Raw genomic sequence first — 22,510 nt, forward strand, 5'->3', positions numbered from 1 at the left:
GTATGACATGAACAGTACGGCAGTCAATTCTATTCATCATCTCATTCTATTTCTACTCGTCTGCTGTTATCCCACAATGTTTTGGCATTTGACTATAAGTATATATTATGTCACAGCATACTTCAAACGACAGGCTGTTTTTTACCAATTACCCTATAAAGGTTTAAACATGTCAAGATTAGCAGCATCACATACAACAAAGTAATCTCCAAGCTTGAAATAGATCTTCAAAGATATAACTTTGTATTTCCTTTTCATAAGTGAAATAAGCAATATAGATGGATGATAAACAGACGACAGCAGTTGAAATATGTGCTCAAAATTTGGCTCAAAAGATTGAAGCAAGCTAGAATAAGTTTTTCTCCGCGAATCAAGCAATACATTAATGTATCTTGGCACAACGGCATCAATGATATATGATTAAAAAAAAAACCCCAACACCACATAATGAATTGATTGAACAATTTGATACAGCCTTCAAGTATGTTTACATATTCTTTCTCCTGGACAATAAGTCTATCACTATCTGAAAAAGAATGTTGGTCATATGAGAGAGAGAGTAATGAATGGGGTAAACATAACCATGAATGTTCATATAACCACTATAATACAGGTACCGAAACGGACACTGCCATCGTAGCATCACCAGCAAAATTTGTATCTTGTGCAGCTGAGTTTCCAGCAAATGCATACCCAACACCCAATCCGCCAAAATGGAAGGAGGCATTTTCAGACCTCTGGAAGACTCTAGCAAGTGATGCTGCTTTTCTCCTGGCACGCTTCGTCCCTGTAAAGAGCAAACTCTGCAGTAAGCCAACCAATGCTGGAGCCTTCACCACCTTCTCTGTGGTGGCTGACCCACCACTTCTACATAATTCAAGCAAAATCGCTACAGCGTTTTCTTTCCCCTTCGGAGTGCCAAAACGCATCATTCCAATCAGACCAGGAACTGCATTTTCCTCATTTCCGACTGCTTCAGCCCCTATTGGCTGCCGTACAATCAGGACCAATGCACCTGCAGCTTCTTCAGACACGCCGTCACATTCTAGAGCATCAACTAGTGCTGTTACAGTCCCTGACTCTATCATTCTAGCACAATTCTCGATGTGGGTTGCTAAATTAAACAATGCTGTCACAGCATCTTTTTTACCTCTAGCTGTCCCCTCTTTCAACAGTCCTGCCAAAGCTTTGATCGCTCCATCTTCTTGAGCTATCTGTTTCTTATAGTTGTGAACAGCAGAGAGACTGAACAACGTGGCCGCAGCATTTTCCCTGGCCTCGGTTGTGGTCCCGTATTTTAGAACTCCGACAATATCGCCTAAACACCCTTCTACATCCATGATTATGCTTTTGTTCTTATCGTAGATAGACAAATTCAACATTGCAGTCACTGCATTCTCCTGTGCTAAGGCATCTGAAGAGGAAAGAAGCATTTTTAAAAGCGGTATAGCACCAGCCTCAGCAATGCAAGCCCGATTCTCCCTTCCTCTTTTTGCTAACAATCTAATCTCCCTGGCAGCCACAGTCTTCGATCTCGCTCTACCATTTGATAGCTGTTCAATAAGCAGATGCGTTGTGGCTTTAGTGGCTTCAAGTGCTGCCTTGCTTGGTGAGGCAAACACTGCATTTTCGGATAAATAATCTGCATTTTCGGGTAGATCATATGGAATCCCATTAGCTAGACACCATTGCATAATAAAATTTCTCAAAGCCCGATTTGGCACCAAATGAGTATGGAGGAGCATCTGCCCCGTCTTTGGGCAATTATTATGGCCCTCCCCCATCCATCTCATAATTGATGCACGATCGTAAGTCTGCCCTGTTGATACTATGACAGGATCCTTCATCAAATCCAGTGATATTGGGCAACAAAAATCCTTGGGGATGGCAATAAAAGTATCAGCAATCTTCTGAGTGATTAACCCTTTCTTTGGCTTCTTACGCTTCCAGTTTCCTAATTCGCCTTCTTCATCCTCAAATCGAAACAGCAAGAACCTACAGTACCGTATTAAAGCCACAAATCCATTTAGAACCGATGTTGTTGGTTCAACATCCCCATCATGATTCACAATCTGCTCCTCTAAGAACTCAATCTCGACTCTACAACTTTTCACGTCGCAAATACTCAACTTTTCCACCAGAAATGCGGACAATTCATTCTTCCCAGGAACCCTTCCATTCTCAAATTCATTCAAGAAATAATAAAACTTCAACCTCAACAAATCGTCATGCTTGTTAATGGACAATTTTGAATTCCTTGTTTGTTCTCTCAACAATACAACCAGTTCTTTAGCATCTTCAGACAAGTTAGTGTCACTTAAAGGGAAAATATCCAAAAGGGTGGAAATATCCAGGTTCAAATCATGGAAATGGCCAGAAATTGAGTGGTTTTGAAGCAACAGCCATAACTTACTGGACCCTCTTACGAAATCAATCAAAATTTTCGCTCTATAAAGCAGGAGGTACAACTCCTTGAAGCATAAAAACACGGTGAAAGACACTTTCGAGAATCTCACATCACCAAAAGCATCCAAGAGAACGGAAATATCCTGAACTTTCCGAATCAAAGATCTTGTATTCCTGCCATGGAAAAATGGCGTAAAGCCACAGTCACCTGAAAACGATGAGACCAGCTCTGTACAAATAGCGCGTAAATCCTTTATAACACAGGCATCCGATAGATCCACCGGCGCCAGAAACGCGTCCATAGACGGCAACGTCCGCCTCCTCAAAGACGAAAACATAGCCGCTGAAGCCATTTATCACCAAAACTATACGCAAACACGAGACGGGTGATCAATAATTACACGATTTACAAGAATTCGATGATTGTTCCATGCTCTATACAACTAAAAAGGCTAAGCTTGATGTCCCTGTGTACATACATACATATATACATACATACATATATACATATATATATTCCGAATCCGTGTGCCAAAGATGAAAACAGGAAACAATGAAAAAAAAAAAAAAAGAGCGCTCTTGGGTCACTTTGATTTATGGTGGGTTGACCGAATCTTAGATTGGGTGACCTACAACTGTGATTTGGCTTAATATTCTTGGTTTCTTGCTGGAGGAAATTCAATGCAGGCTGCTTGAAAGCAACATCTGCCTAAAGCAATGGCCTTTTCAACGGGGGCAGGAGCAGAGGCAGAGGGTGCTTTGGGATTATCCAAGTGTTATCCAGATTTGTCGTTTTCGTCTATTCATCCTCTGCAATCGTTCCACTTGCGTCCTATTTATCAGTTATCACTGCCTCTTCGTATTAAATACTCAAGTGAAGATTACGCGTACTTCAATCTGTAATATAAAACATAACTTCATTTTTTGGTCGAATATTAGATGTAAGTATAAGTACGATCAACTTCACATGAAGTTGTTTTGAATCATTACCCAAAAATCCGCAAATCAAGTGGTCTTCAAATTGGCTACTACAAGTTTGTATACTGAAAAAAACTTAATATTTTTTAATGCAGTCCCTAGATTCATATACAATCGAAATGTGTTTCAAGATCTTTGTACTTTCCCGTTCTTCTTGGACGGGTATGTAGTGTGCAACATCCAAAGACGAATTGGCAGCTAGCTTCCAACCCTCACAGGCTCACACGAGGGTTCCAGGTTTTCATAGAGAAGCTTTGGAGTCCTAGTGCCAAATTCTATTTGTTTAAGATAAAACCTTTGTCGTTTGAAAAGGATTGAGAAACTTTTTAACGCAGTTCTTCACACAACGTTAATTTCTACACGTGTTTAAGCTTATTAATAATATACTGTATACGTACACTCAAATAATTTCTATATATTTGAGTTACAACATGATTGAAAAACAATAGACTTCATCTTTCTTGTTATGTAATAGGTATCTTGTGATACAGTATCACATATCTATACCCCGTTAAAAGAGTTTATCGATACATAATTATAATAAAAATTAATATTTTTGAGATATAGATTAATATTTTTTTCATGACCTCACAATATTAACGTGTGAATTATTTGTCAAGCAAGTGTCTCAAAAAAAATTTATTTGTCAAGTTATATTTTGAAAAAATGACTCAAAATGTTTTAACAAGTAAGCATAAAGTTAATCAGGCGAGAACAAGTAATACAATTGACATAGTCCAATAACCCCTTATACTTTTATCAAATTGGACGAGCATGGAATTACTTGGAATTTGGGAATCCTATGTTTTTTTTTAAAAAAAAAATTATAATAATTGAGGCAATGCGTAGGTGAATCTACCTGACTTATTTTTTGGGACATGTACAAGACCGAGAGACCCGTGTCTTGTTGTTTATCGGAAATAATAATTATAATAAATCTATTATTATTATTATCTATATAAAAGAGTCAATATCATTGTGAATTTTCATTTATGTCCTTTAGTTTTTAGTAATTATTAAAAAGTCAATATTAAACATTGTGAATTGTCATTGATGTCATTTGGCTTTTAATAATTATTAAAGAGATTATTATTATTATTATTATTATTATTATTATTATTACCTTTTTAATAATTATTAAAGAGTCAATATTTAACATTGTAAATTGTGAATTGTCATTTATATCCTTTGGCTTTTAATAATTATTAAAGAGATTATTATTATTATTATTATTATTATTATTATTATTATTATTATATTATCTTTTTAATAATTATTAAATAGTCAATATTGAACATTGTAAATTGTGAATTATCATTTATGTCCTTTGACTTTTAATAATTATTAAAGAGATTATTATTATTATTATTATTATTATTATAAAAGAGCCAATATTTTGAATTGTCATTTATGTCATTTGGTTTTTAGTAATTATTAAAGAGCCAATATTGAACATTGTGAATTATCATTTATGTCCTTTGGCTTTTTTGATATATTATCTATATATTAATGTTATTATTATTATTACCTACAAGCCTATACTGTGAATTGTCATTTATGCTCGTTGACTTTTAATTATTAATTATTGGTCTTTGGTCAAATCGAGTGTGTATATATAATTTTTAATAATTATTAAAGAGATTATTATTATTATTATTATTATTATCATCATCGTCTATATAAAAGAGCCAATATTGTGAATTGTCATTTATGTCATTTGGTTTTTAGTAATTATTAAAGAGCCAATATTGAACATTGTAATTGTCATTTATGTCCTTTGGCTTTTTTGATATATTATCTATATATTATTGTTATTATTATTATTACCTACATAAAAGAGCCTATATTGTGAATTGTCATTTATGCTCTTTGACTTTTAATTATTAATTATTGGTCTTTGGTCAAATCGGCGTGTGTATATATATATAGAGCGTGTGTTATATATTCTGAGAGGTGACGTCGATGCTTGTCCAATAGTTCCAGTTCTAGTATATTACCGTTACGACACAACAAAATTAATTAAATAAAACATGTAGTATGACATTTATGCAATATGACCGTATGAGAAATATAAATGCATTGTTTTTTTTTAATAAACAAATTTTAGTAGTTATTGCTTACTTATCTCGCATGTTTTCAATATCAATAATGAAAAATATCTCATGACGAGATTTATACAGTTCATTATGGATGCATGCAAAACAAAAAAAATTCGCGTTTTATATCATAGATTAAATTATGAAAATTCTATATCTCTCCCTATGAACTCCTACGACTAAGTAAATTTAAAAGCTAATAATATAACATCTATTTAGGAAACTAACAACTTATGGACAGGTTTTTCATATGAAAAATCTATATCTCTCCCTATTGGCTTGACCTGAGAGTGTAATGGAATTAAGTAATTTCACTATGACGTTTTATTTCTTTTTCGTTCCTTTATTATTTGTGTAAAGTTCTCGGTGCTAAAGTTGCATCTTATATTGTAAAATTTATTTCATCATATGAACAAATGTTATCATATTATTTTTAATAAGTCATTCAAAGAAATAATTTTATTATTGAGTGGTTGTTTTTATCATTATAATTTCGGCTCTTGATATACTTATTTAATTTAATTTAACATAAAATCCAAATATTCATGTTAATAAATTTAATAACCATATTTGGAACTCAAATAAATTTAATTTTTGAGAGAACAATTTTTTCCATTTATTTACTTTAAACATTTCTTTAAAGTTATTATTAATTACTTGCATACTTAGAAATACGTGATGTTATCTTGTTTTTGTGTCTTTTCACATTATTATTACTAATACTAATCATATGTAAAAAAAAATTATTCTTCATTTGATTGTCATAGCTTAGCCATTTCTTTGGAACATTATTGCATTTAGTCTGAAGTAAATAACTTATTGATATCTGGGAATTAGGCATATTCTACTTGGAAGTTTCTTCGTATCTGAAATGGGTCGAAAATCTTCCGAATCACTCAAAAAGGCAAGAATAAACTAAGTATTGATCCATTCATATGTTAATATCAACCACCTTATTGACATTCTTTTTGTATTCATCATGTTTTGGTTTCAGCAGGTTGTTTACTCACCCCTTTTCACTCGGTGATGAAGATGCTCGGATATTGGTATTTTATCTTGTTGTTTTATATTACAATAATAGTAATTTAATTTGAACTTGTTCTTTGTGAAAATTTTGTAACGTTTATCAGGAAAATTAGTATTTTAGATCTTTATGTTGGTCTGCTTTTGGTTTTGATCCCGTATGTTCTCATATTTTTGTAAAAGTACAATGACTCGGAGGATTTCAACTAAATCGTGGCTGCTCTCGAGAGAGCTGGCGACACATGACTAAATCCAAATATTTCATCCAAGTTATTGTGCATTTTCCAAAACATGACAACATACCTCACTAAAATCAAAAGGTAGTTAAGGTACATGATGAAAATGCTAATTTTCCCAATGTTTATCGATCTTATCTTTAAATAATTCTAAATTTCGTTTAAAGCTATCAAATGTTGATCGTGTGCAAAGCAAAGCTAGAGCTAGAGGTTCTATAACTCAGTATACCACAAGCAAAAAACGTAGAATATCTGAAATGAAGCTCGGAACGTTTGAAGAAGCTTCGCAGCCGAAAGCGACTAGACAAGATGGTACGTACATTTGTACAAAAATAGTTATTACTTAAATGATATATTTTGGAATTGAAAATACTAATCTATCTGAAATCCGTGTGTCACATTGATATTTTTTCCTCCTCTCTTATTTTTTTAATTCAGATAAAACAGAAGTCCATGAATTGGGTTCAATGTTGACATGATAATATTGTGCTACAAAGAAATTCGAATTTGAAAGCGCGACATTTTGTTGTGACAATGGAAAAATTAGATTGGCAGAAACAGACATACCAGATGAGCTATATATGCTCTTTTCTGATAATGTCTCAAGAGAAGCAATTAGTTTTCGTAAAAAACCTAGAGATTACAATAACATATTATCTTTCACTTCTTTTATAGTTATCTTGGATAATGAATTAGTATCTTCCAGTCGTGGTATTTACATGTTCCATGGTCAAATTTTCCATACGCTTCCTCCTATGATTCCTCGTGATGACAGACCATCGTATTTACAACTGTATTTCTGGGATAATACGAATGAATTGAACAATAGATTGAATGTTTTGGACAATGCAGATCTCTCAAGAGATACTATGGAGCTGTTGATGGGAGTTATGGAAAAGAATCCATATGCTCAATTATTACGAAGAATAAATGATTTTCCTTATGTTAAAGATTAACTCTTCAGATCTGTAAAGAAGCAAGTTTAGATCAACGATATTATAATACTCCTACTGCTGATATTATAATAATCCTAATATTCCGTATCAAAACATCCCCAAATTCAAAGACGAGAATGCAAATCTTCAGCATCAACAAGAAATTTTGCAAGGGGAAGATTTCTCATCATTGGATTCGGTACTAGGAAGAGAACAAACATGTATAATTTAACATTTTTTATGTCTATTTTTCTAATTTGTCCTTTGTTAAAAATATTCCAAAGCAAACCATTTTCGTTATATTGTTAATATATTTTTTGATATTTCTATTTTTACTCAGAATAACGTAAAAAATATTGTGTATAAACTTAAATATATCCAACACTATTTATTAATTTTAATTATTATGTTTAGCATTACTACAAGAATTTAATTTATAAAGCTGAAGGTAATTTCTTTCGAAGCCAAGGACTATATCTTATTGTATAATCTATAGTAAATTTTAATCTACACCTCATTTATATTATCGTGAGATAATATTCACACCTTTAGAATGCCATTATTTTGTACATATGAACATGTTGGAAACTGATCAAAACAACATCAACTTGGATATGATGTATATGGAAAAGATGGTATCAAGTTCGAAGACTGTCATTATTGCACAGTTACAAAAGGAAATACATACTTTAACAGAGCTATACATGATTTGATCTTGTCCTTATCAACATCATTATCAAATAAATGCATGATTATATATTGTCTTTATCTACATCATTAGCATATATTTGCTTAACAAGCAATAAGTTGCAGTATATAATATATACACTCCATTTATACTCTTGGTAAAAACAATAGAACGTTTTGGTCACCTTTCCCAAACAAAAACATTATAGTAGTCAATCCAATATCAATTATTGTTTTCCCATGTTATTGTCTACGTCTACAGAATCGCTACTATTGTCTCGAAGGAATTATTTCAAAGATTGAGAACAAGTCGACCCCATGGTATGAAGCATGTCAAAACTGTCTGAAAGCAATCAAAAAAACAACTGAATGAAACAATTGCATCCACTGCATCGACTTCAACATTAAGATCATTCCAAGGTAAGATGATAATCACTAGCACCATATAATTACAAATAAGATAATTAAATATTTACAACATACAATGAAATATAAAAAGGTATCGTTTGTCATTAACTGTACAAAAAAAATGATTTGATGGCAATGATTATTTTGTTTGAGGATATTGCTGCGATGTTGATAGGCTTCCCAGTACAAGAGTTCATTGACAAGACATTGAAGGTAACATATTTCGTAATATAACAACAGTTCATCTTCGATTTCACATCGATAAAAAATAACATTTCTTAATTCATGATGAAATACCTAAACAATATCTCCAACAAATTGAGGAGCAAAATACTGTCAAACACAAATTATTGTTTAAGTTAGACAACAGTGTAAAACAAAATAATGGCACAGTGTCCATCATAGTGGAAGGATTGGTGACAGATAAAAAAATACAAGCCAACTCCGAAGATGTCAAGAAAAGGAAGAATACTTCAGCTTCAAGTTCAAAGGAAAAAATAGTTCACCACATGCCAGAAAAGCAAGGAAAAAGGTCAACACAACAAGAACACCGAGAAGCTGAAAATTCAATCAAGTGACCTAGGAGATGAAGAGAAGCTATAAACATTCACACAGAGAAGCTGAAAATTCAATCAAGTGACCTAGGAGATGAAGAGAAGCTATCAACATTCACTCACAGAAGCCGAAAATAAGCTAAAATCCCAGATACACCAGAAAAGCAAGATATACAGATAAAAAATGAAAAACTATGAAGGGTTGTAATATTGATAGACTTTGAAAATAATCTATTTAGCAATAAAATATTATTATCTTTATTGTTGTGCTTATTATTTGTATTATCGATAATATACATTCACAACCTTACTTGCTATCCCCACGTGCAATGCACGTGTCTTTACTTAGTAAACTTTTAAATGAATGAATACCAACGAAATCCTGTCTTTTCTCAGCACTAATATTTTTAATTGATAAATCAAAGCGTGGAGATTATAAAAAAAAATCTCGATTATTAGAAATTAATTAATTAATTTCCAGAGCTGACCAAAGACTTCGACCGAAGCTTTAACGCCTTAATCAGGTGGCTGCTTATTTTCTATTTTGCATGATTGTCACATGTCGTGGTACTCGACCAAATTATAATTAGTGAAAAAATTTTAAAATACATTTAATCAATTATTTTTAGTTTTTTTTAAGAACATGATCTTCTCTGGTTTATTTCAAATACACATTCTCAAATAGAATTAATAATAATAATTGATTGTGGTGGAAGAAAAATACCCCATTATATTATTATACATATATTATAAGGGCATAAAATTCTTATTTAAGTATTTGAATATAGACTATTTTCTTTTCCTGATACCAAATTAGAATTTTAAAGCGATTTTTGTAATATAAAAAACAAAATTAAATGCCATAATAATGTTACTTAAAATAAATTTAAAAAAATTCTGATCGAATTATCATCTTTTGTATAAAAATTCAAGGTGCTCAATTATTTTCAGAGCTGCGGACCGTGGAATTGTATATGGTTTTAGGGCAACTCCAACCCTTGCTCCACAATGGAGCAACTTCATTGTGGAGCAAGGTTTTTCACTCCAATCCAGCACCAAAAATGGTGCTGGACTGGAGTTGCCTTAAAAATCACTCTACATGTGGCGCAGCACCTTTTTTTTTTATTTGTTTTTAAATAATTATAAATATTTAATATTTTACTATATATTAATTATATAATTAATATTTTTATTTTTTTAATTTTTAAAATAATTTTTTCATGAAACTTAAATATTAATTTAAATTTATTTAAATTTTTTTAAAAAAATTTAAATAGATATTAAATTAATTTAATAAACAACCAAATTATATTACTAGTACATTAAAATGATACATTTTACAACATAATACGAAATAATTTTAAAAACAACAACAAACAAACAACAAAATTACGATACAAACAATAAAATTTATTAAATGATATTTAGTAATCTGGTAAACCAGATCCTGATATAATGAAATAATATAATTATATTTATTATGTATAATTGTGTAATGGAATTATAAATAGTTATTATTGAATTAAAATTAATATTATAAGAATATTCTGAGAATATTCTTTTTTAGTGTAGAATGTAGTGTAGATAGGTTGGAGATGAATTTAGTGTTACACTATTGTAGTGCAGAATATAGTGCAGAATGTAGTGCAGTGGATTGGAGATGGTCTTAGTCTATAAACTAGCGCGATCTTCCCATTAGACTAGGCAGAATGAGTCCACGTTATTTTTATATATTATTATTGTAATATAAATGGTATTTTGTTATTTAATTTTAGTCGATTATTATTTTTAAAAATTGATATTCTCTATGTAATCCAATTACATTTCAAATCTATTTTCCTAAATATCTTTGTAATATCATGTTTATATAAGATTAATTTAAAAAAACACATGAAAAAATTTGTATAATTATACAAAAATATGTAGAAAAATAGTCTGGAAGTGCAAATTATAAAAAAAAAAAAATACAAAATATTTTTTAAAAAATAAATGCTTGCAATAATATATGATTGAAATTTTATGAGTTACATTCAAAACTCTTAAAAACTTATATATAAATAAAATTTAGTATTCTACAAAATCTTCAAAAGTACTTATAAAAATTAAGAGCAACTGTGGAATATAATCGATTGTTTGCCCTATACAACACCTAATAAATAAATTAGGAGGAGTGCTATTTTTGCTTAATCTTTTTTTGAAAAACAATAAAGGAAAACTATCAAAGCAAGGAAACTGGTGTAGGAATTTGTATGCAAAAGGGGCAAGTAAACCAAAGCAAGGAATTTGTATGCAAAAGGGACAAGTAGACAGCATATCAATACAGGAGACAATAAGCTTATGAACCTAAGAAGAACCAAAAAATGGGCAAAATACGTGATTTATTCATACTGAGGAAAAATCTGAATCTTGATGTTCCTGACGGTCTCCCAGATTATCTATTCTAAGCTATTCCAAATAACGAGTTTTATCAAATATAAGCCGTAAAAGACTGGTGCATGAATGAATCTAACTAAAAACACCGATAACGAGTCCTGACATTTTATCTTCGAGACCTACTGGTGAGACACCTTCCGCAGGAGATAAATTTTAGAAATGTACGTGGCTTCCTTGTTCTGATTCTCAATCTTGAAAGCTGCACAGTGAAATATAGTAAATATGAGTAATTTGTACAAGCACTTTGCAGAAATAAATAATCAGAGTGTTGGTTTGCATGGAAGCATCACAATTCAAGCGAAAATTATGCAAATCTCCAGATGAAACACAATATATTGGATTGCATTAACAAGATCATGTCTCTATGAACTCGCTATGCAAGCATCCCATCCTCCGATCAATATTGACTAAATCAAGATATTAGAAGGAGACTTGATAATATTTTTATAACTTGACAAGTGACAAAATGCATGCAAACTAGTTCATCTAACTTCACCATACTAACAAACCTGTTTTATGCCGCGAACACTACCGGTCATCGAATTACCAAAATAATAACAATTTCTTAAATAAAAAACACGAATTTCTTTATTTTTTACCTTTCGATGTGAAACAGTTGGACTCCAGCATAGCAATCTCCTTGATCTTGGTTCTAATCTCCTGCAACGAAATCATTATATCCATATGGTATCATTGATAAAACTGCCATAATTTATTGTTCAAACCAAGACAAAAGACCATTAGAAAATTATTGTGGTTGTCATTTACCAAGCCTTCTGAAGTTGTATAGGAGTGGTTATTAAAATTTATATTTACAGACACAAACACAAATATGCACAAGTTCTCCTAGTCAACTCCTACTCGCTAACTGACTACAAAAGCAGATAGCAGTAAGCATCCAACCAGAAAGTAATAAAAACTGATAGCAATAATTATCTGTCACCCAATTAAAGAGCAATACATACAGATTTTCTTGTTCAAGCTTTTCAGCAATGGAAACTGCCTTGTGTTTTGACCATCCATTTTGTTGTGAACAAGCCTCTGTGTGCCGAATTACATGGGCAAGAGATAACCGGCTTCTGACAAGGCTAAGACTCTGATTTCTATCTCCCAAATTTCTTTGACCTGGAAATGAAGTATTAGCAGACGTCTTCTGTGATGTTGCTCCAGCTAAAGCACTCTCACTTTTTTGCCTGCCTAAGTCTGCCTTTTTATCACTGTGTTGAACTCCATTATACTTTCCAAGAGAAGCTTCGATTTCAACAATTTCATTCCTGCCCAATCTAGAAGAAGAAGCAACTCTATCTTGGTGCCTTCTGGTATCACTATGATTTGCCGAATTACTCCCATTACCAGTGAGAAGAATGGGGTCTAAATATAAACGGGATGGAGCCTGAGATGCTTGTAATAGAATTGGCACAGCGCCAATATCTTTTCTTGTGTCATATCTGATCTCTATGTTCACAGGAGATCCAAGGACTGACTCAAATGCTTGTAAGATGTGCGGACTAAATTTTTCGAACTTGGATATTGTCAGCTGTGAATTAAACAGCAATTGCACAGTCGGAGCTGCCAAGAAAGGCCGTCTGTTAAGACAAAAAACCTGAACATGTACGTTTTATTTAAGAGATTCACAAAATCATTCTGATATAAAATATACCTTTGTTCTATGCAAGTATTAGAGACAAATCTGATATAAATATATCATTACCCCATGATATGTTAATATACAAAAAATAACTACTTTTAAAATATCTCTACAACATTGATGAAGTATGGCATAAGACAGAACATAGCAATATGATAGTACCTGCATCATAACTAAGAGAGATCAGCTTTCCCTCCTGATACATGAACTCTTTTATGCCACTAATTGGGATCTTTTCAAGCACTTCCAACCAAATTTCTTCGAGTTCACGATGAAACTTACCTTGTACTCGAACCTTGTTTATATTATTTTTATCATTGGAGGTGGTGTCCATCTGTTGTGAAACCATTCCAGTTCCGATATGGCCCTTCACATTCATACTAACACCCTTGGCACTTTGATAAACATCACCTGAACTTCCAGATCGAACAGCTGGCATTTCAGCTTTGCTTTTCCTTGGTCCCTCTTTTAAATAATCAGTATTCAAGAGTAGGGGACTGTGATTAATACTGGTATCTGCGGAGGAACTTGGTACCATGTACTGTTTATCAGGAGCCAGTTGCAGCAATGCAGCAGTCAGCCAAGTCGTCTTGTCATTTGATACCCTCAACTGTTTTTCTGCTTCAGACAATGTTTTCAGGGATTGACGCAATTTTTCCATGTCTTCTTTGGTCACTGTCGTGCAAAGGCAGAACAACGAATAAAGGTTTGGCTTACCCAAAGTTTTGAACACTGAAAACTTAAAAGTTGAGCACATTTTGTAATTCAAAATTGAAGGAAAAGAAACAGCAAGGTCACAACATTTAACTACAGCATGCAGGATGCAGCAGGTTCATGAAAACACTTATCACAATGAACATGTGAAGCTCAAGAGATACTGGATCATGGGACTCACATATTTGTCGCCGAAAAAACTTTCTTTTAGGTCTTCGTTTATGAAAATCATAGTCTCCAGCAAGAATATCAGTTATAACTGTAGCAAGCTGTGACATTAATGCCAATGGCTCTACACCAGATTCCATAATCTCTCTAAGATTTTGCACTGTACGGACAGTGTCTGCAGATAGTGCCAAATCAAGTAGATCTACCAACTTCTCATCCGAAATAAGCCCAGCCTATAATAAAACAATAAAAGAGTTTTTTATACATTTCATGCATCTGAATTGCATGAATCCGAATAGAAGAAAGGTGATATGTTACTAATGAGTAAGGTAAAGCAAGTAACTGAAAGCAAATAATATGAGACGAGATGTTGAGCACACAAGATCACATTTAGGACCCCTACCAGTTCTTGTACCAGGCAAAGAGAAATTCTTTGTCCAAGCAAACTTAATTGCTCTAAAGTCATCTCAGCATCCCTCAAAGATCCATCTGACCTTGATGCGATAAGCTTCAGAGCATCCTCATCAATTTCTATCTCTTCTTTGGTTGCTATCCATTGCAGAGTATATATTATGTCTGCATCCTTCAACTTTGGGAAAAAAAATTTCTGGCACCTGGATATTATTATATGAGGCAACACATCAAAACTTGAGCAAACAAGGATGAAAACGACACGCCTAGGGGATCGATCAAGGACCTTCAATATTGCACTCCAACAATCAGAAGACAAAGTATCACATTCGTCGAATATGATGACTCTGTATTGAGATTGATGCTGCGAAGCAACCATATGGTCAAGAACTTCTATAAAGCCTTGAAAGTCAATATTACTAACCGGGCCAATTTCCTTAATATTTTGACTTTTTCCAGTATTACATTCAGCACAAGAATTGCAAAATCCACAAGGTTTTGAATGCTCTAAAGACTGGCAATTTAAAGCTCTAGCAAATATACGCGCACAGGAGGTTTTACCAGTTCCATGGGGACCATAAAACACATAGAGCAAACCAATCTTTCTTTTTGCAATAGCATTTGAAAGAGCCTGCACCACCAGGTTCTGACCAACCAGATCTTTGAACGTTCTTGGCATGTATTTTTGAGTGAGATTTTGATGCAAATCATTGTGTTGCCTTCGAGATTTATGTTGCTTATGAGATCTACCTTCTGATGCAAGATCAGAGTCGATCTCCTGCTTAAGCAGATTGTCTGCAAAAAAGCCCAACTCTCCTGAGTAATCATGATGCCAAGGAGCACGATCGATGCTTCTTTGAGATCCGGGTGCATCAAGCAGCAGAGGCAATGCTTCCCCCTCAGATTTTGTAGACGAACTTGAATGCTCTGATACGACGGGCATGTCTGGGATATCTCTTCCTTGGGGAATAAAACCACCTTTCTTTAACCTTGTATCAGATAACCCGCAAGAAAGGCTCCGGCCAGCCATGTCAAGAAATGATTTCCCTCTGTGGTGAATGCTTGACCAGTTCCAAGGAATGCTACACCCATTCCTATGAATGCCAGCAACATTTTGATCATCGTGCTCTTGTTCTCCCTCTTCCCCATAATATTTCTGGGGAGCTCTGCCTTGAGCAAATGAATTAGAGGCCACATACATTTCATTTTGAGTCTCAGCTTCTCGGGCAGCAATGTAATGCTGGTTTCTTCTTGCCCCTCGAAACCTGAGTCTTTTTGCCCTATTCAGACTATTACCATGACTGCAAATGCTTGCTCCTGCTTCTTCAGATATTTTTCCAACCTTGTTCTGCCTTACATTGTCAATATTTCGAGACGAAGCTTCATCATCGCATTCATCTGTAATATTTTTTAACTGGTCAGAAAGGGTCTCGAGGTGTCTATCTTGTCTGTGGCCGTGTTTCTTTTTTACAGCCTTGTCTCGCAATTCAGAGTTTCCAGAAACACCACCAGGGACCAAACTATTTCCATGTTGTGGACCATCATCATGCCAAAACATTGTATCATTTCCCCAAGACTTTCTACTTGATTCTTCTCTCTTGACTCTTCTTTGTTCATGAATCCCATCCTTGACACTGCGGTTGCTCACAAGTGTGGCTGGTCCCTCAATATGCCTGTTAACCTGGCCAGAGACTGCTTTTGATATTGGCTGAGTAACAACTGGAGGGGAGCTACCGGAAATTCTTCCACTATCTTTAGGCCGCTCACTGCCAACGGACCGTCTTGAATTGGCCAAGACATCCTTTTCCCCTCTTTTGTGGCGTTCATCAAATACAGAAGGAGAGTGCCATGAAGGAGGACTCGCAGAAGGATCTCTTAAAGACTTTGACCTTTGAAGCACAACAAGGTCCCGCATAAGAACCCTATCGGCCAAAATGGGACTATTCTTATGCATGTGATTCTTCAAATGAATGCAATTTGTTAGATGAATGTGATTGCGTAGATGGTCGCTAATATTATCGTTCACATCCTTGAGTATCCGGTCACGAACAGCCCTGGTCATGATCAGAACATAAATCGATCCACAGGATATGTTCTTTGATTATGCAAAGAAAAAATGCTCATGATTTACAGCAGCAGTTCAAGGCCTCCCGACTACTCCGCTCGCAGACGTCATATGATATTAACCCAATCCCTGGCAATCAAAAGCTCCATCCACCATCATTACGTCTATAAAAATTCACTCTTTACGATTAAAACACCTGCAGTCTAATAATCACAACACAAGATCCCTAGTAATAAGATGCAAAAGCTTTCGCCATTTGGGGCATCACAAATGTACAGAGCGAGAACCAAAACACAGCTAAATGACAAAAAGAAAAGGTAAATGAGCTTTTCCAACGCGAAGCTCGAAAGAAAAATTATAACTTGAGATACTCTTGCAGTGCCTGCAGTTCGAGGAAGAGAAGGACCGCTCTTTATTCAATGTCTCACTCTTATTGAGGGGTCAAGCATTTCAACGAACAGGGGCAAGAAACTTCAAAAGGGGCTGAGAATCTGGAAAATTGGTGGCCAAAATCTTAGCCACAAGGACAAAATGAGAGATATCACCTGAATCTCGGAGTTGGAGGCAACCGCCCACTACCGCTATACTAGCAAGCTACCCGTTGCAGTCATTAAGTGTTCGCATCCTCCCACAACAATCTTTCTCAGATCTCGTTCTCCTCCACTTGCAACATAGACTTCACGAGGGATTCTTTAGAGAAAACGATGGAAGAAGCCTCTAACACCTATCCCGCACCAAGTTAAAAGAACAACGAACACATGCAGTTTGTGAGTGTTGTTAAATAGTCGATGAATGGGATTTGACTTGAGAGAGAGAGTATATGAATATATAGTGTCTGCATAAATGTTGCGGCCATGGGGTGTGGGCCGGCGTGCTGACAGATGCTGCGTCATGCCCATTTTGTTTTTAAGATGATTGAATTGATTCCTTTTAATCAGACAGTCTGATTAAAATAATATTATAATATATAAAATAATAAATCATATATTTAAATTCTAAATATAAATAATAACAATATATTTATCAAAATTTAAAAAAAAAATCAACTAAGTTTTAATATTAATTTTTACTCGAACTTTGATATTATTAAAAAAGTCTTTTAATAAAATTTATAATCCAAATACCCATATTTATATTATCAAAATTATTTTAAAAAATAAATAAATTAAAAATTGAATCGGTCGAATCTTTTGACCGATTCAATATCTCTTGACCGGTTTGGACGAAAAAAAGATTTAAGAAGCTGTTTGAATCAGACATGTGACCTATTTTCGGTCTAACCAGCTGGTCCAATCTAGTCATAAAAACATTGATTATAACTAACATATTGGAATATATATATATATATATATATATTCCAATATGTTAGTTATAATCAATGAGTTAATGTATCTTGTTTCATTTTATTAATTTATTTTCACCAAATTGGGTGTGTGGCATGGTATATAAAAGTGCCATAGAATGTATCCTATAGCTTTAGATAACCAAGTCTATGTGTGCATATGTACGTCAATGATAATGACATGTGGTAACGGATACTTATGCTGAAAATTGCTCTCCATTTTTTAAAGTTTATTTTAATAATATTACACGTCAATAGTTTATAAAAATTAATTTGAAGTTTAAATATTTCTACATTGTGAAAAACGATCCCACCTCGTTAATTGTAATAAAAATTAAATTTAGAGTAACCTAAATATAACGTTTGCATGTAAAAAAAACATAATTTGTGTGTGAAATATATATAATCATAACACATACATAGTATAGTCCACATAATAGTTAGTCAAGTAGATTAGAGCAGTTCTGGTTTTGTAAAATCGAATTATACGTAATTCACGATGTATCAGAATTATCAATCCGTAAATTGATCTGAGTTTTTCAGGGTTTTCCTTATTTCAACATTCAAAATCATGTAAATTTATTTACTCGAATAGATTAACACATTTTCATCACATAAAACACAATATCCATTTAGAGGTTTTTAAAGAAGAATGCGCAAATTAATCATAATTAAAATCTTAAAAAAGAAATGTTGTTGATAGTTTAATTCCTAAATCACACATGAAAGCAACTTTTGAAAAAATCTAGAAATAGGGTCGTACGGATCCCATGATTAAAGCGACGTTGAAGCTAATTAGTGTTGGATATGACACATATATATTATATAAAAATAATATATATTTAATATTTTACCTCCATAATAAAAGTGTAGTAGCTGTACGTATCTATCTCAATTTGTGTTGCAGCAGCGCAAGGAATTTTCGGTGTTTCTTGATCTTCAGGTACTGTTTTGGCTCAGGCAGCTGACTACAATGAAATCTACCGGAGATGGTTGTCTAAATCATAACTCATAAGCTTAGGCTTAGTCTCAAGCCGTGACACCGTCTCATATATATAGACTTATTTGTTGTTATACGCGTATAAAAAAATCATTGGAATCGTGGAGTTTACCGATACAAAAGACGGGCCGGGCCAGTCGTGTCTAAATAAAGGGCAAATTCTCTCAGCCAGCCTGAAAGTTTTGGCCTAGGCTTAGCCATGTGATGTGAGTACGGGTAAATGGACCTTTTCAAATTTTTAGTTATAAAGTTAATAACCGTAAACTTGTGGTTTCAATTGCCATTTTTGTTATTCAATCTTGTTTATTTAAATAGCAAATGCTTAAATACATGTCCATTAATATTTATCGTGAAGAATTAGCTTGTGATTCAATCTTGTTTATACAATAAAAATTATTTGTATCTCGAGAATAATTTGTCGCTAAAACTCATTAGCAAACTTTGAGAAGTGATAGCGAATAAAACCGATATAATTTTTATACGCATCGAACCCCGAGTTCTATAATTTCAATTTCTCAATATTTATTTACTTCCACATAGACAAACGTGCCACCCGATTGTAATTGTTAGGACATAAAATAATTTGTCCTGACCCAATAAAAACTTCAGTAAAAGCCCATGTAATAAAGTGAAGAGCTTGGCCCGTTAAAAGTGTAACTTGCTGCAGTGGACCAGTCGAAATTCAAACAAAAAATCTCTGTCATTTTTTGAAATTTTATCATTTGTTCGCTTGATTCCAATTTCGTGATAAACAATTTAAAACGTTCAGTGGGAACCAATGCCACCAAGGAGGAAAGGAAATGTTGAGAACCATGAAGGGAAACATCAACCATCTAGAACAGAAATTAACGAGACAGAAGAACGTGAGAAAACTTGTAAAAAAATTTAAAGATTCGAGTTGTCTCGACCAGTTAAAATGTAAATATATACCCGACGACCTGATCTATGACGGAAGTTAACGGATTGAACCTGTTTAGACCCGTCATACCCATCAAAAAATTATTTAATACTACAATTTGACATATAGTTTTTAGTTAACACAATCATAACAAAAAATAAACAAGTATTTCAAATTTAAACTCTTGTTACAAAATTAACTTTATCAAAATATTTTTCTTAAAGTTTTTCTTATCACCAAACATTGTAAAATATATGGATAATTTTTTACGCTTAAATATTTATTTTATTTACAAATAAATATTGAGATAAAATTTGTTAAATAATATAGTTCATTATATTATTATTATTATCTTTTACATATTTAAGCACACATATATACATTACTAAATATTATATATTTAGAGTGTGTTTGGTTGAGTGAATTAAATAAGGATAGATTAATAGTCAAATCTTTATCGCTAAAATTTTAAGTTGTTTTAATAATCATTTTGACCTGGTTTAAGATCCTAATTTTATGGATACTATTTGATTAATAAAATTGGATCTTAAACCGGGTCAAAATGATTATTAAAACATCTTAATATTTTAACGATAAATATTTGACTATTAATCTATCCTTATTTAATCAACTCAACCAAACACACCCTAAATAGTATTAAAACTGACGGATCGGGTATGAGTACGGATATGAGTACGAGTCGAGTTTTATAAGACTCGTCACCCCATCCGTACCATTTCGGACCTAAGATTTAATTCTCGCACCTCTGTTTAAAATAAGGATGAAGGGATCACACCATTTTAAAGTAAGAGAAAATAATTGTTTTGGACCGCTAAATTTTTTATATTTTGAGATTTATTCTATTAAATTTTTAAATTTTGATTTTAGTACACTAAATTTGAATTTTTTTGGCTTTCAATTTTATTTTGCTCGAGTCTTAATGTGATACGAGAAAATAGTGACATGACATTGAAAATTGATGATTTGACCGATGTCATGTTTAAAGATGACAACCGGTCAAGTTCGGGGAGAGTTTGACCAAATCCAAGACCCGATCTTCCAACTATTGAACTTGGCCCGCAAGACATGTGAACCTAATTCGGGTTGGACCCATGGACCTACCAAATTTATTTTTGTTATATTTTTTCCAAATTAATTTTTTAAAAATTAATTAATCATTCAAGTTATTTTCAAAATTTATATTAATAATATTTAAGAAAAAAATAGTATAACAAATTAAAATTTATCTATTTTTATTTATTTAATAATTAATAAAAATATTTAATTATATTTGCATATTAATATTAAACTTATAAAATAAATTTATGAATAAATTATTTATTATTAAATATAAGAAAAATTAATATATATATATATATATATATATATATATATATATATATATATATATATATATATATATATATATATATACACACACGTCAGGTCCGGCTAAACTCAAGGCCTTCTCGGGATTCGTTCAGGATGGTCTAAACCCAAACTGCTGGGACGGGTTTATTACGGAATCGGGTTTCGACTCGACCCATTGTCATCTCTAGTCATGTTAACAGAATTGACCAAAGTAGAGAAAAAAAAAACAAAGAAAAATGTTAGTGTATAAAAAAAATTTGAGAATTCAATGGATCATAACTTAAGATTGGAATGAACCAAATGTGATCAACGCAGACAATTGGAACATTGCCGACTAAAAAGTTCTGAAATTAGAAGGTTAGGTAGACATTTGAAAAAAATAGAAATTAAGTGCCAACTTTAGAAAAGTTGCATACATACAGAATGAGACACACTTTAATATTAATAAAATGGAGAAACCTTACATTTAGTTGAAATTAAGATATATACTACATTATTTAGTCCAGTGATTTCGTCAAACACCTAATTTAAATGCAATGAGGTCCAATATGGAAGGAAAAACGAGTTATCCACTTTTTCAGAATTCCACGAATTCTGAACACACACACATATATAAATATGTTAAACATTTTATCAAACATTGTAAGACATTCACGTTTCCTTGTTTCACGAATACTATGTCGTCGAGATTTTCAAACAAAGAGGGGATAAGGTCATGGTTTGTTATCGGAATTATGCTCATATATTTGATGGTCGGAAGCACTAAATCTTTGGGGCGGAGCCACCCTGTTGCCACCACACATGGCGGTTCGACTGCAGGGCTGAGCGTGGCGGCTAATATGGCATCTGTGGAGGAGCAAATGTCTGGATTTCTAGGGGTGAAGAATTATCCGGTGTTGGTGAAACGACGTGTACCTCCTTCGGGACCAAGCAAGAAAGGCCACCAAACCCCGTATTTTGTTAGACATTAATTATCGAAAGAATAATTGAATTCGAGAGAGATGTATAATTGTGTTAGTTTTGGAATTTATATTGAATTTGTAGCGTTTTGATTTGTTTAAAGTGGAAATTTAGGTCTAGAGTTTGTAAAAGTCGGGATGCATGTTATATGTACCTCATAAGACATTAAATTATTTA

At 33.0% G+C, this 22,510-nt stretch overlaps 2 protein-coding genes across 2 annotated transcripts; both read right to left on the minus strand.

The window, feature by feature from the left end:
* Positions 1-563: 563 nt before the first annotated feature.
* Positions 564-3,246, minus strand: LOC140836742 (U-box domain-containing protein 17-like). The gene has a single exon (XM_073202485.1). The coding sequence runs from the start codon at positions 2,757-2,759 to the stop codon at positions 603-605; it is 2,157 nt and encodes a 718-aa protein (XP_073058586.1). The 5' UTR covers positions 2,760-3,246; the 3' UTR covers positions 564-602.
* An 8,381-nt stretch (positions 3,247-11,627) lies between these two features.
* Positions 11,628-17,634, minus strand: LOC140836743 (protein STICHEL-like 4). The gene is made up of 7 exons (XM_073202486.1): positions 17,308-17,634; positions 14,690-17,059; positions 14,300-14,519; positions 13,567-14,079; positions 12,722-13,325; positions 12,356-12,416; positions 11,628-11,955 (listed from the first exon to the last, which is right to left on the minus strand). Exons 2-7 carry the CDS (start codon positions 16,757-16,759, stop codon positions 11,863-11,865), a joined length of 3,561 nt encoding a protein of 1,186 aa, XP_073058587.1. The 5' UTR covers positions 16,760-17,059; positions 17,308-17,634; the 3' UTR covers positions 11,628-11,862.
* Positions 17,635-22,510: the final 4,876 nt, after the last annotated feature.

Source organism: Primulina eburnea, chromosome 7 (genome assembly GCF_022965805.1).
Source record: "Primulina eburnea isolate SZY01 chromosome 7, ASM2296580v1, whole genome shotgun sequence".
NCBI lineage: Eukaryota > Viridiplantae > Streptophyta > Magnoliopsida > Lamiales > Gesneriaceae > Primulina > Primulina eburnea.